Source organism: Gopherus evgoodei, chromosome 1 (assembly GCF_007399415.2).
Source record: "Gopherus evgoodei ecotype Sinaloan lineage chromosome 1, rGopEvg1_v1.p, whole genome shotgun sequence".
Lineage (NCBI taxonomy): Eukaryota > Metazoa > Chordata > Testudines > Testudinidae > Gopherus > Gopherus evgoodei.
The window spans coordinates 120,197,022-120,214,216 of record NC_044322.1 but is presented as its reverse complement, the minus strand read 5'-3'; the positions used below and the strand labels follow the sequence as shown (position 1 = coordinate 120,214,216).

The 17,195-nt window shown below is 42.8% G+C and overlaps 1 protein-coding gene across 1 annotated transcript in view; it reads right to left on the bottom strand.

Moving 5' to 3' along the window:
* The window catches only part of VWA3B (von Willebrand factor A domain containing 3B), a 165,626-nt gene extending 148,658 nt beyond the window's left edge, over nucleotides 1-16,968 (bottom strand). The window contains exons 1-5 of the mRNA XM_030570944.1: nucleotides 16,888-16,968; nucleotides 11,671-11,757; nucleotides 11,014-11,241; nucleotides 8,969-9,063; nucleotides 4,738-4,988 (exon numbers count right to left, since the gene is read on the bottom strand). Of these exons, the coding sequence (XP_030426804.1) occupies nucleotides 4,738-4,988; nucleotides 8,969-9,063; nucleotides 11,014-11,227 (560 nt within the window). The 5' untranslated portion in view covers nucleotides 11,228-11,241; nucleotides 11,671-11,757; nucleotides 16,888-16,968. The remainder of the gene's footprint in view (nucleotides 1-4,737; nucleotides 4,989-8,968; nucleotides 9,064-11,013; nucleotides 11,242-11,670; nucleotides 11,758-16,887) is intronic.
* Between the last annotated feature and the right edge of the window lie 227 nt (nucleotides 16,969-17,195).

Below are 17,195 nucleotides of genomic sequence, written 5' to 3'. Positions count from 1 at the left end.
ACTAAAGAAATATAGCTGCTTTAAGAACAATTTCTAGAGCATAGTTCCCCTTAAACATGCAAGAAACAATGTAAAAGACCTATCTGAGAAATAGCTGACTATACAGGCTGGTGGGATGTGGTGGGGAGGGAACAGAAATATTCCAAGAGTAAGAAATAAATAATCAGTTTTAACAGTGTTGCCAAGCTAAAACAAATGACCATGTTCTCTAAAAACTGGGGACAGAGCATGGTCCAGTATTTAAAGCCTATGACTGAGTGTCATAAAACCTAGGTTTTATTTCTCCCTTTACTCCCTAACTTGCTGTGTCACCTTTGTGACTAATGAGTGATTTTTAGCCACTATGTCATCTGTAAAATGGAATTAATACTTACCTACCTACCAAACCAGAAAGTTGGGATGTGGAGTTCATCAGTATTTTTAAAAAGTGCTTTGAAGTTTTTGCGTTGAAGGCACTACAGAAGTGCCAAGCATGTGCACATGTGCATGTATATTAAAAAAAAGAAGAAAAACAGGTGGTTCTAGTCTCTGTGACATTCCAAAAAGCATCACTCACTCACTCACTCATGCCTGTCACTCCAATCGGGGTATGGGCCGTCAACCACAGATCTCCAGAGTCCTCTATCCTGGGCCATTCGCTCTAGCTGGTTCCAGGTATAGCCCATTTTTTTGCTATCAGCCTGAAGGTCGCGTCGCCAGGTGTTTCTTGGACGGCCTCTTTTCCGCTTGCCTTGGGGGTTATACCGCAGTGCCTGTCTGGTGATGTTAGTTGGCTGCTTACGTAGTGTATGTCCTATCCAACCCCACCTTCTCCTTCTGATTTCTTCCTCTGGTGGGAGTTGACAGGTCCTCTCCAAGAGGTGGATGTTACTGATGGTGTCTGGCCAGCGGATCTGGAGAATCCTTCTGAGGCAGCTATTAATGAAGGTCTGGATCTTCCTGATGGTTGTTTTGGTTGTCCTCCAGGTTTCAGCTCCATATAGTAGGACTGATTTCACATTGGAGTTGAACAGTCGAATTTTTATTGCCAAAGACAGCTCTCTGGAGCTCCAGATGTTCTTGAGCTGTAAGAAGACTGCTCTTGCCTTACCAATCCTTACTTTGATGTCTGCGTCTGTGCCACCCTGCTGGTCGATGATGCTACCTAGGTAGGTGAAGGACTGCACTTCTTCCTGGGGGCTTCCATTCAGTGTGACTGGGTCATTGCTAGTGGAGTTAATCCTAAGGATCTTGGTCTTGTCCTTGTGAATGTTGAGGCCAATCTGTGATGACGTGGCTGCCACTACGTTGGTTTTCTCTTGCATCTGCTGTTTACTGTGCGAAAGGAGTGCAAGGTCGTCAGCAAAGTCCAGGTCATCAAGCTGGGTCCACAACGTCCACTGGATTCCATTCCTACGCTCGTAAGTGGGTGTCTTCATAATCCAATCGATGACGAGGAGAAAGAGAAGTGGTGACAACAAGCATCCTTGCCTGACTCCAGTTTGCACCTGGAAGGTGTTAGTAAGTTGCCGTCCATGGACCACTCTACAGTGTATACCGTCATATGAGTTCTTGATCAGGTTGACCACCTTTGCTGGGATGCCGTAGTGCTGAAGGAGCTTCCAGAGGGTCTCTCGATCCACGCTATTGAATGCTTTCTCATAATCAACAAAGTTGATGTACAACGAGGAGTTCCACTCCATAGACTGCTCGACTATGATGCGAAGTGTTGCTATTTGGTCCGTGCATGATCTATTCTGCCAGAAACCTGCCTGTTCATCTCGTAGCTGTGGATCGACGGCATCCTTCATTCTCTCTAAGAGGACTCGGTTAAAGACCTTCCCTGGCACCGACAGGAGTGTGATTCCTCTATACTTGGCACAGTTGCTAAGATCTCCTTTCTTGGGGATTTTGATGAGATATCCCTCTTTCCAGTCTACCGGAATCACTTCTTCTTCCCATATCTTCTCAAAGAGGGGGTATAGCAATTCCACTGAAGCATCCAGGTCTGCTTTCAGGGCCTCTGCTGGGATGTCATCAGGTCCAGCCGCCTTCCTATTCTTCATCATGGTGATGGCTTTTCTGATCTCATCTCTGGTTGGTTTATCGCAATTAATTGGGAGGTCCTCGTTGGCTGGGTTGATATCTGGTGGATTTGGTGATGCTGGTCTGTTCAGGAGTTACTCAAAGTGCTCCGCCCATCTGTTCATCTGTTGTTCTATTCCTGTTATAGACTTTCCCTGCTTGTCTTTAACGGGACGTTCTGGCTTGCTGAACTTTCCAGACAGTCGCTTGGTAGTATCATACAGCTGTTTCATATTACTGCTGTATGCTGCCTGCTCCGCTTCTGCTGCCAGTTCATCCATATACTCTCTCTTGTCCTTCCTGATATTCCTCTTCACTTCTCTATGGGCTTCAGCATACTCTTTTTCAGCTTTGGCCTTTGCTGCTCTAGTCCTGCTGTTATTGACTGCTGCCTTCTTCTTCTTTCTGTCTTCTATCTTGATCAAGGTCTCTGCTGTGATCCACTCTTTCTGCTGGTGTTTCTTAATTCCAAGCACTTCCTGGCATACTGACCTAAGTGTCTCTCTCACCTTCTGCCATCTGTTTAGTACACTGTCTTTCTCTTCCTCAGACTGATCCTGTAATACTGAAAACTTATTCTTCAGCGTCAGTCCAAAATCTTCCTTGGTCTTATGGTCTTTCAAAAGGCTGACGTTGTACTTCACTCTTCTGTCTGACGCGTCTATCCAGTTCTTTTTCAGCTTCAGCTTCAATCTGGCCACCACTAAGTGATGGTCGGACGACGTGTCTGCTCCTCTTCTAACTCTAACGTCCTGCAAGGATCTTCTGAACTTCTTGCTAATGCAGACATGATCAGTCTGATTTTCTGTCATGCCTGCTGGTGATACCCAGGCACTCTTGTGGATCCGCTTGTGAGGAAAGATGCTACCTCCTATGACCAGGTTGTTAAGTGCACACAGATCCACAAATCTCTCTCCATTCTCACTCATCTCTCCCAGAGCGTGAGTCCCCATGACTTGTTCGTATCCTGTGTTGTCTGGTCCAATTTTGGCATTAAAGTCTCCCATAAGGATGATGATGTCTTTGTCTGGGAGAATCTCTAATATTTTCTGGAGTCTGTTGTAAAAATAATCTTTGTCCTCCTCTTCGCTGTCATTAGTTGGAGCGTAGCACTGAACAACATTCATCTTAATCCTCTTCATTTTAGTTCTGAAGGATGCTGCGATGATTCTGGGACCATGTGCCTCCCAACCAATCAGTGCTCTCTGTGCCTGCTTGGACAACATGAAGCCTACTCCCTGTGTGTGGGGTGCGTCGCTCTCTTCATGTCCTGAATACAGCAACAGCTCTCCTGTCAACAGTCGTCTCTGTCCCGCTTGCGTCCATCTTGTCTCGCTAATGCCTAATAGGGTCAGGTTGTTGCTCCTCATCTCTGCTGCAACCTGCGCCGTCTTTCCTGACTCGTACATGGTCCTCACGTTCCATGTGCCTATGGTTATCCTCCTGGTTGCAAGAAGGGTAATCGGCTTAGTGGCTTCCTCACGGCTTTTACCACCCAGCGTCATGCATCTTCGAGTTGAAGACCGTTCTTTTTCCAGGGTAAAAGTCTCTGTTGTCTCTATTGTTGGCGTTTCTGTAGCAGGTTGATTTTTTTACGAGGTGGAGTTGCTAGCCCCACGCCCAACCCTCCTCCTTTATCCTGACTTGGGACAAGCAGATGGCCCCAAAGGACCTCTCTGGTGGAGTTCAGAAAGCATCATTCGGAGAATTTCTAGCAAACCTGGGAGAGTAGTACTGTACTGTCACAGAAATTTTTTTTTAAAAAGATAAAATGTATTTTTGTCCTAAATCCTCCTCCACTGCCTGATAAATTCAGCAAATACTTAACTTTACTATGCCTCAATTTTGATATAACTTTGCAGATCACCTTTAAAAAAATTGTGTGTGTGTTTTCAAAGGCCACATAAGCTCACTTCTGATCTTCAAACCTCAAGTGTACTGGGAGGTGGGGAATTAATAATCTCAGGGCACCAGAATCAAAACTGTGGCATAAATCAGGGGCAAAATAACTTTAGGAGTCACAATCTAAATTTTAGTAGACTTTCTGCAGCCGCTTTTCAAAACAGGATGCATTAAATTGCTCACAAACCTTTGCGTACACGACTTGCATGCACACAAACTCCCATCCTGACATGAATGTAAATCCTGTTTTGTGTGTGTAAACATCTATATGCTTGTATAAATAAAGGCTTGCACATGCACATTAATTTGAAAACCTGGGCCTATTTGTCACTGAATATGAATTAATTTCCTCATATTAGGAAAGGAATACAGTCTCTTTGTTAAGGCACTGGACTGGGACTGAAGACATCTGGTTTCATTTCTCAGCTATGCTACTGTGTGATTTAGTGTGTGACACTGGGCAAATCACTTTATTTCTCTGTGGCGTAGTGGCCCACCTGTAAAATGCAGATAGCAATACTTCCTTTCTCCGAATGTGCATTGTTCCATGGTAGGAACAGTAGAGATGTACGCTGCCTAACATAACGAGGCACTGAACTTGGTGGGATCCTTGAGGCATTACAATAATACAAATAATAATACCATAATACAAATAATAATAATGACCATTGCTATTGCAGTAAGCATATCATCAGAATACAGATCTATACTCCACAGTACTTCTCTTCATCTCATTAACAAAAAGTAGAAAATAAACACCATTTCTCTTACCGAATGAGGTTAAACTTGGCAAGCTGGGTCACTTGCTGTGAGAGGACCATAGAAAGCGCATCACGGCACAGGTCATATTCAGTTCTACACACAGTGCCAAAGTCCAGAACAATGGTGATGCATGATTCCAGAATCACTCCAAATATCTGCCGACTTTCACTGGTTACCCATTCCATTCTCTGCTTGTATAGCTCAATAGTTCCAGTTAGACAGTCCACAAAATGGAGAATTAGCTCTTTTTTGGCTGTCAGCTTTATTTAAATACAAGAGAGAATGAAAATGAAGACTGAAACAAATAACTCAAAGCAGTCCCAAGTCCAGCAAAGCTACAATGACTGATTTGTAGTGCCAGATATGCCAGCCAAGGTAGCAATGGAAACAACCCATTTTTTGTCCACTATTTCAGCAGCAAAATACTTGACAAATGCGTCTGAGTCACTCACATATAATGGAAAAGCCACTGCACTTTATCCTAAATGCATTCCACAATATTTAAGTAAGCATAGGGCAGAGTCAACTAGTTTGCATGATTCGTTTGTGACAAGATCAGAGCAATGTAAGTGACTTAAAGGAAATGGGGGCTCTGGGGGTTGGAAAGGATTGCAGAGCAGATGGAGGGATATATTGGGGGCACTTGGAAACTAGTTATTAAGTTAGGGCAAGATTGTGACTTGCTCTTAAAATGCAGTGCAGGGGAATAAGGGGATGCACAGTCAGGAGTGGCGCCAGGGTTTTTGGCGCCCTAGGCACAGGGCCAGCTCTCGCCAGCACGCTGCGGGGGGTGCTCTGCCACTCGCCGGTCCCGCGGCTCCGGTGGACCTGCCACAGGCGTGCCTGCAGATGCTCCACCGGAGCCGCAGGACCAGCGGACCCTCCGCAGGCACACCTGCGGGAGGTCCATCAGAGCAGCCTGCCGCCCTCCCAAATCCTGGTGCCCTAGGCGATAGCCTAGGTCGCCTAAATGGAAGCGCCGGCCCTGTGCACAGTTCTTTCCTTGGGCAGTGAATCTCAATCTTGTCCTTAAGCAGCAGCTGAAAGGAAATTAAAAACGTTTCTTTGTATTTTTGGTCAGGATGCCCAATATTCAGTATCTGTTGAGCCTAAATATTTGTATTTAGGTATTTGGTGCAAATTAAAAAACAACTAACATCCCATAAGCCTCAGCCCCATCAGTAAATTAAGCAACGCCAAGGCCTACCCCTGGAAAGAAAAATAATTATAAACGAAAGAGAAATATATCTAGGACCTTCTCTGGACCTTATGACATTCACTCCGGGGTTCTAGGCAAAGTTATAGGCATTACCCTGACTCATGTACATAAGAACGGCCACACGGTATCAGACCAATGATCCATCTAGCCCAATACCATGTTTTCCAACAACAGGCAGTGCCAGATGCTTCAGAGGGAATAAACAGAACATGGCAATCAGCAAGTGATCCATCCCCTGTCATCAAATCCCAGCTTCTGGCAGTCAGAGGTTTAGGGATATACAGACCATGGGGCTGCATTCCTGACCATCTTGGCTAATAGCCATTGATGGACCTATCCTCCAAGAACTTATCTAATTCTGTTTTGAACCCAGTTACACTTTTGGTCTTCATAACATCCCCTGGCAACAAGTTCCACAAGTTGACTGTGCATCTTGTTAAGAAGTACTTCCTTTTATTTGTTTTAAACCTGCTATCTATTAATTTAGTTGGGTTACCCTGGTTCCTGTGTTATGTGAAGGGGTAAATAAAGAGCAGATGTTGTGAGAGAAATATCCATAATGACTCCAAGATCTCTTTCTTGAGTGGTAACAGCTAATTTAGGCTTCATAATTTTTTAAGTATAGTTGGGATTATGTTTTTCAACGTGCATTACTTTGAATCCACATTGAATTTCATCTACCAATTTTCTTGCCCAGTCACCCAGTTTTGTGAGATCCCCTTGTAACTCCTCTCAGTCAGCTTTGGCCTTAACTATCTTGGGTAATTTTGTATCATCTGCAAAACTTTGCCACATAACTGTTTACCCCCTTTTCCAGACAAATTATGAATATGTTGAACAGTATTGGTTCCAGTGCAGATCTTTGGTGGACCCACTATTTACCAATTTTTATTGTTAAAGCTGACCATTTATTCCTACCCTTTATTTGCTGTCTTTTAACCAAATACCAATCCATAGAGGACCTTTTCCCTCTTAGCCCATGACTACTTACTCTACTTAAGAGCCTTTGGTGAGGGACTTTATCAAAGGCTTTCTGAAAGTCCAAGTACACTATATTCACTGGATCATCCTTGTCTACATATTTATTAGAATTCTTTGAGAGTCGACAGATTGGTAAGATATAAAAAGCAACAGAGTGTCCTGTGGCACCTTATAGACTAACAGACGTATTAGAGCATGAGCTTTCGTGGGTGAATACCCACTTTGTCAGACCTATTCACCCATGAAAGCTCATGCTCCAGTACGTCTGTTAGTCTATAAGGTGCCACAGGACACTCTGTTGCCTTTTACAGATCCAGACTAACATGGCTACCCCTCTGATGGTAGGATATAATTTCCCTTTACAAAAGCCATGTTGACACTTCTCCAAAAAATCATGTTCCTCTATGTGTCTGATAATTCTGTTCTTTACTATATTTTCAACCAATCTGCTCAATACTGAAGTTAGGCTTACCACCCTGTAATTGCCAGGATCACCTCTAGTGCCTTCTTTTAAAAACTGGCATTACATTAGCCATTCTCCAGTCATCTGGTACAGAAGCTGATTTAGCAACAGGTTACACACCACAGTTAGGAGTTCAGCAATTTCATATTTGAGGTCCTTCAGAATTCCAGGGTGAATACCATCTGGTCCTGTCTCTTTAATTTATCAGTTTGTTCCAAAACCTCCTTTACTGACACCTCAGTCTGGGGCATTTCCTCAGATTGGTCACCAAAAAAGAATGGCTCAGGTTTTGGAATCTCTCTCACGTCCTCTGCAGTGAAGTCCAATGCAAAGAATTCATTCATCTTCTATGCAATGATCTTCCCTTCCTCGAGTACTCCTGTAGCATCTCAATTGTCCAGTGTCCCAACTGATTGTTTGGCAGGCTTCCTGCTTCTGATGTACTTAAAACAAATTTTTGCTCTTATTTTTTTGTGTCTTTTCCTAACTGCTTTTCACTTTCTATTTTGGCTGCCTAACTCTACACTTTGCTTGCCAGAGTTTATGTACCTTTCTATAATCCACCCTAGGATTTAACTTTCAATTTTTGAAAAGTGCCTTTTTGCTTCTAATCACCCTTTTTACTCTGCTGTTTAGCCATAGTGGCATTTTTTTTTGGTCCTCTTACTGTTATTTTATTTGGAGTACAAACTTAGTTTGAGCATTTATTATGGTGTTTTTAAATAAGTTTCCATGTGGCTTACAGGCATTTGACTCTTGTGACTGTTCCTTTTAATTTCCATTTAGCTAACTTCCTAATTTTTGTGTAGTTCCCCTTTTGGAAGTTAAATGCTACTGTGGTGGGTTTCTTTAGTATTTTTCCCCCTACAAGGATGTTACATTTAATTACATTATGGTCGCTATTACCGAACAGTTCAACTAGATTCACTTATTGGCCAGATCCTTTGCACCACTGCCCTGAGCCCCTTGCCGTACCGTGCACCCTGACCCCCTGCCCTGAGCTGCCTGCTGCACCCCTCCTGCACCCCAACCCCCTTCCCTGAGCCGCCTGCCACACCCTGCACCTGACCCCCTGCCCTGGACCCCCTGCTGCACCCCTCACCTCTCCTGCACCCCAACCCACTGCCCTGAGCCCCTGACCCACCCCAACTCCCTGGCCTGGGCCCCTGCCACCCCTCCTGCACTCCCCGGGGGCAGGGAGGGGGAAGAGTTGGGTAGGGATTTCAGGGAAGGGGTTGGAAGAGGTGGGGCTTCATGGAAGGGGTGGAGTGGGGGCAGGGCGGAGAGTGGCAGGGGGGAGGTGTCAGTAATGTGGCCCTCAGGCCAATGTGCTAGTCCTCATGTGGCCCTCATGGTCATTTGCATTCGAGATCCCTGGTCTAGATCATTAATCATTTGGCGCAGTAGAAATAAAATCATCAAAAGATAAAGTTCCCATTTTGGAACTATATCAGTTTCCTGTCAGCATTTCTTTAGAAGAGGAGATACTTCAGTCGCATCATTTTGTTACACTGATACTATCTTTTAAATGGGGGGAAAGTTATTACTCTACTAAGCCATAAGTCAGTCGCACTTACATTATATACTCTGCCATCTTGTGCTCTCAAGTATTGAGGAAAAAGACCGTCTGCATATCGAGAAGCCACAAATTTCCCCAAGGTGGACACATAATCTACATTCAAGATTATAAACGGTTGCCAGTTATTGGGAATATTTTCATTATGAACTGTTTTTTAAGTCATATGCAACAGAAGAGAAGATAAATGGCACTGTCATTAAACTCTTTTCTTTTGGTTACCCAAATAACATTTTTACAGCAATCTACAAACCAAATTTAGTAACATGTCTATAGAAGGGACAGTAAGTGGAAAAATTCTGCCTTTTATCCAAAGAACCTAAGTGATTGATACATGTTGCAGGACAGATCCTAAAAAAAGTTACTGTCTGAATTTAGGTTCATGCAGCTGAGAGGGAGGATTTGTACTATCTATGTGATATTAGTGAGCTTTAAAAAGTTTCTATTTATGTTGAGTTGTAGAAATTATTCTCATTTCCTAGAACCAAGTCTAGTTATATCTAATGGGGAATTAAAAAAAAATCTATCATCTTGCTTACTGGTAGCAAGCTTCTTGTGACTTTAGATTTCCGCAATTCAACGTTTGCATTCTCCATTTACATCTTAAAAGCAAGTGCAAGGATTTGTCAGTCAAAAGAGAAAAAAATATATCATGGATGTATGATGCCCTCCCATGACATATATGGAAAGGAACAAAAGTGGATGCAGCTGAAGACATGTCTACACTGCAACGAAAGGTATGCAATTTGCAGTACAGGTAACATAACTGAAGCGCTAGCTTTAATCTAACTAGTGCACTAAAAATAACAGCGAAAATGCTGCAGCAGGAACTTCAGCATGTTCTAGCAATGAGAGTTTGTCCCTAGAGAGGCTTGTACAGCCTGTGTGACGCTGGTGCCACTGCATTTATGCTGCTGTTTTTTATCATGTTAGCTAGATTAAAGCTAGCACAGGTATTCCTACCCGAGCTGCAAATCACATCTTCAGTTGCAGCGTGGACATACCCTGAAGAAGGAAAAGCATGTTCTCTGCTCCCTTGACAACAAAAAGTTTCTTGGCAGATCTGAATAGCTGAGACTCCACTGACAGAAAAACACAGGGCATGTGAATATTTAACAGCCACAGAGCAGCTATTCCATGCAGCATGTTCCTTTGCTAATCCAGTGTCTTTTTGCTGGTAAAACTATGCTATACGGAGCATTGTATACCTCCTTAATCCAGAGAGGAGTGAGTGTGCAACCTCTAGCCTTCTAGTAATGAAAGTAAGGCTCCTGGCAGGGGAGAATACAGTATTCCCCATGGCTCCAAGCCAGCTGCATTCTTAAATTAAACAGCATAAAACAATTATTAATACATTACAACTACTGCTTCTTAAACTGTAAATTCTTCATGTCAGGGATTGTCTGTGCTCTGTAAATCATTATTATATAAATGATGAATAATTATTATTTCTCACAAACTCTCTCCTCCAACTGCCGCACAACTGCAAATTATAATTTGGCTTTGATGTTGCAGAGCTTGACTTTGCAAGAAAAACAGCCTGAGTTTAAATCTGATATTGAATTACCTGTCTAAAAATTAGCAAAATGTTCACCTGGAATCACAATAATAATTTATGGCAAGGAGCTCAGGAGGATCTTCGTGTTTTCAGTCCACGAAGGACAGGGTTCTTATGGCAGTTACATTTTCAGACTCCAGGGAAAAGGTTTTGCATGTACTAATTCTGGAAAATTCAGTATCTAAAGTTATTTCACAAATGTAGCTAGACTGAGATCAAAATTAAAGTGAGGAACAGCATGGTGCAGATTAAAAAGAATAGTCTGTCCCTCTGTCTCTCTCCTCGAGAGATGAGCAGCCATGTGGGATATGTTCCCAAGCTAAGGTGAAGATGCGGAATGTGACTTCCCTTTCTCTTTTCTAAGACAGCACCAAAAAAAGAAACAATTTTAAAGGCTCCACATCATATACTGGGCTGCTAAAAAGGAGCATGGAGCTCTGGGCTATTCCAAGTCAAATTTTAGCTTTTACCACTGGCTTCCCTCCTACCTTCCCTGTGCTGAAATCCAATTTGTGATAAAATCTGAGAGAGGGACAGTTTGTTTCTCTTGAGTCCATGACGCTGAAGCCACTGAGAGGATGAGATGAGAGGCTGTACATCCAAGTCCCACAGAGTGCTTTTCGGTCTCTTTTCCTTCTCTTTTGACTTGCCCTCATGGGCAACATTGGAATCCGAGTTTTCTTGCTCTCTTGTGTGTTTCATATCAAAGGTAACCTCTATAAGGAGAAAAAAACATGAATGTTTACACTTCTCAAAAAATTGTTTATTCCCTCCCACCATCACTTGTCTCACCATTCCTTTTGCAAGGCACTTTTTATATTTATCTCTCTACCTTTTCCTCATTCTACTGAAAAAGTGTGCTTAACTATGGAAAGTCACCTTCAATTCCAGGCATTTACCAGATATCATGTCCCTCTCCCTCCTCCATGCACATTCACTTCACATTCGATTGCTCTTTGTTTTGAAACCCAAGCATTGGGAAGGCTACATCCAGTCTGCCAGAAAGCAACCCTTCGAACCCACAAGAGACTTCACCCCAAATACTGGGACAGATAATAGGCAATCATAACATGCACATCAAAAGCTTTCTATTGTAAATCATCCAAGAATACATGCAAAATATGTCTACTTCTTAAGATACTCACAGTCACTCCAGGCAACTCTTTTACACAGATTTCCAGTCATTCTGGACTTCTTGATTTGGGGTCCTTCTTTGTTTTCCTCTTAAAAACCTGAAGAATTAAAACCAAACAAACACTATTCAATATAGTGCCACTCAGAGGCCCGATCATGACTGAGACCTTCTTGTTCTAGGCAATTACAAGTATAAAATACAAAATAGTTTGTATCACAAAGAATTTACCATCCAGAAGGCCAGTCTTAGAAACACATGCATAACTTTAATAATGCAAATAGTCTCATAAGATAACATTATGCACGTGTGACTGCAGTATCAGGGCCCAAATGTGGAAAAGACACAAAAGGTGGGTGAAGAACAAAAAGACAGAGGGTGAGACACGTGAAAGTAACAGGACTGCACTTACTGGCTGAGTGTGTAATTTTGAGGCTTCAAGATTTTTAACTTTAATTTGATTTTTTTAAAAAAATAAAATGAATGAACAAGAGATATTTATGAATCGCTAGCAGGCCACCTGCCTAACTGCTGTCAGCAGGGAGTTTACCATGGGCATTACTGCAGAGACAGGATAAATTACAATATAACTAATCTGTAACAGAAGAATGACTATTCCTCCCTCTTTGCCAAATCAACAGTGTTATTTTTATCTCTTGTATATTAATCCATCAACTATTATAATCTAGGAAGACACTAACAACACTAAATGCAAATGCAACCTTAGTTCTTGGCAGGGTGGATAAAAATCAATGATTTAAAAAAAGTTTTTTTTATTTAAATTAGGGTTTTTTTCCGTCAAAAAGCATTTTATCAAAAAAATCCATCTAAAGATAGTTTTAATTAAGATACATTATAGGTCAAAGATATCTCATCATGGAATAGGGATTATAAATTCTATTTCTATAGTATGACAATATATTCATGCAATGTTTAAGAAAAGTTTTGTAAAAGAGTTCCAATAGTTCATGGATTAGGAACTCAATCTTATGGGGTTCCAGAAACTTCTGTATAGATTATTTACGTTAATCTTTCTATCTATCCAATGGGACTCAGTGCTCAGTTTAGAAGATACCATCAGAGATGCTTAGTTTTGCAATTCTCAAACTGTGGATTTGTGTCTCCAGAGATAACATGCTTGTTAACAGCAAAAATGTTTTTAAATAAAAATAAATAAATACAGAGGTAAGAAATAACAGACCTCAACCCTATTGTCCCTCTGTAAATTTGTGTACATAGAGTCAATTCCTTACCTCTCTCTAAAAGTGCAAAGTTTCAAAAAGTTCAATAAATATAGGATTGTTGGGGGCAGAATAGATCCCTTAAATGTGAGAAGGGAGGGGCAGGCAGTAGAAACAAAAGTGAAACTGTTTGAGCAACATATTTCAGAAGTCTTAAGGTCTTTCTGAATATAACCTTCACTGATTTGAAATCTACCATATCATTCTTTCACTAGAAGGGAAAACCTATAACGGCAGCAGGCCGTAAAAGAGATCCAGTTTGGGAATATTTTCATGAAGTTCTTCTACCTGTCGGTAAGACAGGCATGCGTGCAAAATACAAAACAGTACAACAAAGAAATGCAAGGCCTGGTTGCCTGAATGAAACAACATCATGAGTGGTGTTCCTTCTCAGGAGGAAGCTCCATTGAAGATGATGAAAGGAACATGTCTGAACATGCAGGATCTTCAGGCTGGTAAACTTTTTTATTTCATACTTCTTTCTTGAGGACTGCCTGTCTTCCTTCTGGACTATTCTTGAATTCTCATATTTGAGCAAAAAATATAGTTGTTACTCTATGGTACTATCATTTTAGATGCAGTTGTAATAAAAAATAAATATCTGAAATAGGCAAATCTTCCTTTTACAATTTCACCTTTAAAGTAGTACTGATTGTCTGCGAATGCAATGAGTGATAATAACTGAGCAGTATGGTAATAATGATTAAATAACTGCACTGACTTATTTTGTTTAGGAGAATCCATCCTCAATATACGGAATTCTGAAGACTATCTACCTTCAAGATCACCATCATTTCTATAGTTTCAGTGTTATCTGCCAATGATAGTGTTTCAGTCACATCGTGTATGTCACATAGCCACAGTATATCACCTGCAGCAAAAAGAAAAAAAAATCTCCATCATTTAGAAACAACCCTAGATAAGTTTGTGATAAGACCCAGCAGATTACAAAAAGAGGTAATTGATGGAAAAATTGCCTGGTTTGTTTATGCAAAAAATTATCCTTTCCGTATGATTGAAAACCCACACTTAACTAACATGGTTTAGTCATTAAGACTAGGATACAGTCCACCCAGCAGAAGAGATTCACAGGCAAATTGCTGGATAAAGTGTATGAAAGAGAAATCGAGAAGTGTACAAAGGTCTAGCGGGTAAAATCGTTAACCTGAGTCTTGATGGGTGGGAGCAATGTCCACAATGATCCTGTTGTATATGCTGGTGTTACAACAGAAGAAGGGAATGTCTTCCTTACAGAAACAATTGATACATCTGGAAATGCACACACAGCAGAATACTTACATGAAGTAGCAGTAAAAGCTATAACAAACTGTGAAAAAAAATTCAAATGTCTGACAATGCTACAAATGTATCCAGGATGAGAAGAAATTATTTAGAAGAGAGTGAAGAAAGTTCCAAGCTAATAACATACGGTTGCAGTGCTCATTTGATGCACCTCCTAACCAAAGACTTCAGTGTTCCAGAAATAAAGGCAAATGTTGTCGAAATTGCAAAACACTTCCGTAACAACCACTTTGCAGCAGCTGCTCTGAAAAAAGTAGGAGGAACCAGGCTAACTCTCCCACAAGACGTGTAATGGAACTCAGCAGTGGACTGTTTTGAGCACTATATCAAGAACTCGCCTAATCTGATGACAGTTTGTGAACAAAATCGTGAAAAAACAGATGGCACTGTCACAGCCAAAGTTCTCAACATTGGGCTTAAGAGAAATGATGAACACATTCTGAGTACCCTGAAGCCTAATTCTGTAGCCTTGAACAAAATGCAGGGAAACAGCCGTTTTACTGCTGACAGAGCTGCTGGAAGCAGCACAGGCCGAGGGACTTACTGACTGCCACTTCCAGCAGCTCCCATTGGCCCGGAGCAGCAATCCATGGCCAGTGGCAGCCGCAATCAGCTGGACCTGTGGACAGGGCAGATAAACACACCGGCCCAGTCCGCCAGGAGCTTTCCCTACACAAGCGGTGACCCATGTTTGAGAAACCCTGCACTTGATCAAAGGGTCAAGTACTTATCTTTAAAAAGTTGTGCCTGAATGAAAGGATTTCTCCCAGCTCAGATTCGTTTCCAAGGGGGTGGGGGAGGGAGAGAAGGGGGAAAGTCATGCTAACCTTTGAAGGGGTATTTCATGGCACTCTCTCACGATGCATCTCACTGAGCCCCACTGGCTGTACTGCAGCGCAGGGTTACCTGGCTGGCGGCACTGACGGTGTTATTGGCCGCTTGGGGCTTCCTTCCTGGCCCTGGTAAGCTCTTGGCAGCTTTCTTGTTGTTCCTCAGGGGACTCGAGCTGTAAGAGCATGAAGTTGCTCTTCGCAGACTCTGGGGTCAGGCAAACTTTGTAGCAGTAGCCCCGAGGGCTGCTGCCCGCCACATCCAGGCAGTTGTTGGGCACTTTGTTGCCAGAGGAGAGCTGGGGCTTGATGTTAGAATTTTTGAAGACATCAGCCAGAATGCCACCCCTGGAAATGTGCTGCCCCAAGCACGTGCTTGCTTTGCTGGTGCCTAGAGCCGGTCTTGCTGATGATGTTCTCCTCCTAATACAGCATGGCAAGAAAATCCTCCATATATTAATGATTAACCTGTTGAACTGGAGATACTTCACCTCCCAATGGACTTCATAAATATCTGCTTCGATTATCTTTTGTAAATGAAATAACCAATCATTCATTTTCTGATATAGTTGTAAAACTAATCTGAAAAGTTTTCAAAATAAATCACTTTTAAAATGTATAGTTTGTATCTTCTAAACATTAAACCTACATCTATCTCTGAGTTGTGAAGAATATGTATTAAGGTTATAAAAACCAACAAGAATGCACTTTTATGTAGAAATCCATGATTTCCTGGTTAGTGATTTAAATCATGGTTTAAATCAAATCCACCCTGGTTCTTAGGGGCCCTGGTAAGAAAAAAAGCAAAAAGAGTCCTCTCTGCAACCTGATAATATATGCTATGTCTATAACATATGTACTATATGTACTGCACCCTCACTTACTGTGCATCTTGAGTTTTTAATCTGTGCTGGGAAAACTAGACTATTTTATAAATACAAGAACACAGCCTGGTGGATTTCAAGATTGGAATAGAACTGATGAAAGCCCAGCAAAAGTGTGAAACCTTGGCATGGAACATGTATTCAGAGGGCTAAGGTAGAAGGCTGTTTCATTTGGGGAGAGGATGAGATCTGGAAGGGGCTGGAGGATTATGAGGGGAGGGAGAACACAGAAAGGATTGTCAAAGATCTGACACCTACCCATGCCTTGGAGAGTACAGCCAGTTACTTAGGACATTTTTAGAAGTCAAGAGCCATGCAGAAGAGAAAAAGCCACAAAACTGAAGTAACAGATGGATCATGAAATATAGCAAATAATGCAGGAGGGAAGGAAAACACGTCCTGCGGGGTGGAGGGGACGGAATTTATGGTTCCATAGCTTGATTTTCTGAGCACACACTACCCATTGCAAACCAGGCATGACTGTGGCTACACTATCCTATCCTCAAAAAGCAGCAAAGAATCCTGTGGCACCTTATAGACTAACAGACGTTTTGGAGCATGAGCTTTCATGGGTGAATACCCACTTTGTCAGATGCAACATGCATCCGACGAACTGGGTATTCACCCATGAAAGCTCATGCTCCTAAACGTCTGTTAGTCTATAAGGTGCCACAGGATTCTTTGCTGCTTTTACAGATCCAGACTAACAGGGCTACCCCTCTGATACTATCCTATCCTCACCTCTCTCCTTCCACAGGAACCTGGGTGTTTTGAGGGTTGCCCAACAATGGGCCTGGGGCTTTAGGGGTATTCGTGGGGGAAATAATGACAATGAATATTTAACTCGCTGGGGCCCCTCGGAGCTGCACCCCTGTCCTGGGGTCAGGGAGAGGGCTCCAGCTGCAGGGTGAGTAGCGGGAAGGAAATGTGGGGTTAACCCCTCAGGGCTGGCTGGGTCGGCAGCTCCGCTCACCACGTGGAAAAGTGACATTCCATCCCGGCCACAGCAGCGCCCCCTGCCGGCCCCCGCTGGCTCCCCTCACCTGGCTCCCGCCGCTCCGCCGCCGCTTCTGTCCCATTGTGACGAACGCGGCGGGTTCTAAGGCGCGGCCGCCCCATTGTTGACGCTGGAGACAGCTGGGTTGCTAAGGCGGGGCCAGGAGGGGGTGCTGATGCAAGCGCAGGCCCCGGGCTGGCGCCACGCCCCCACCACCGACCACCCCCGTGCCCGGGGAGCAGGGTAACTCAGTGCCTGCGGGTAACTTTCTCTCCGTGCAATGG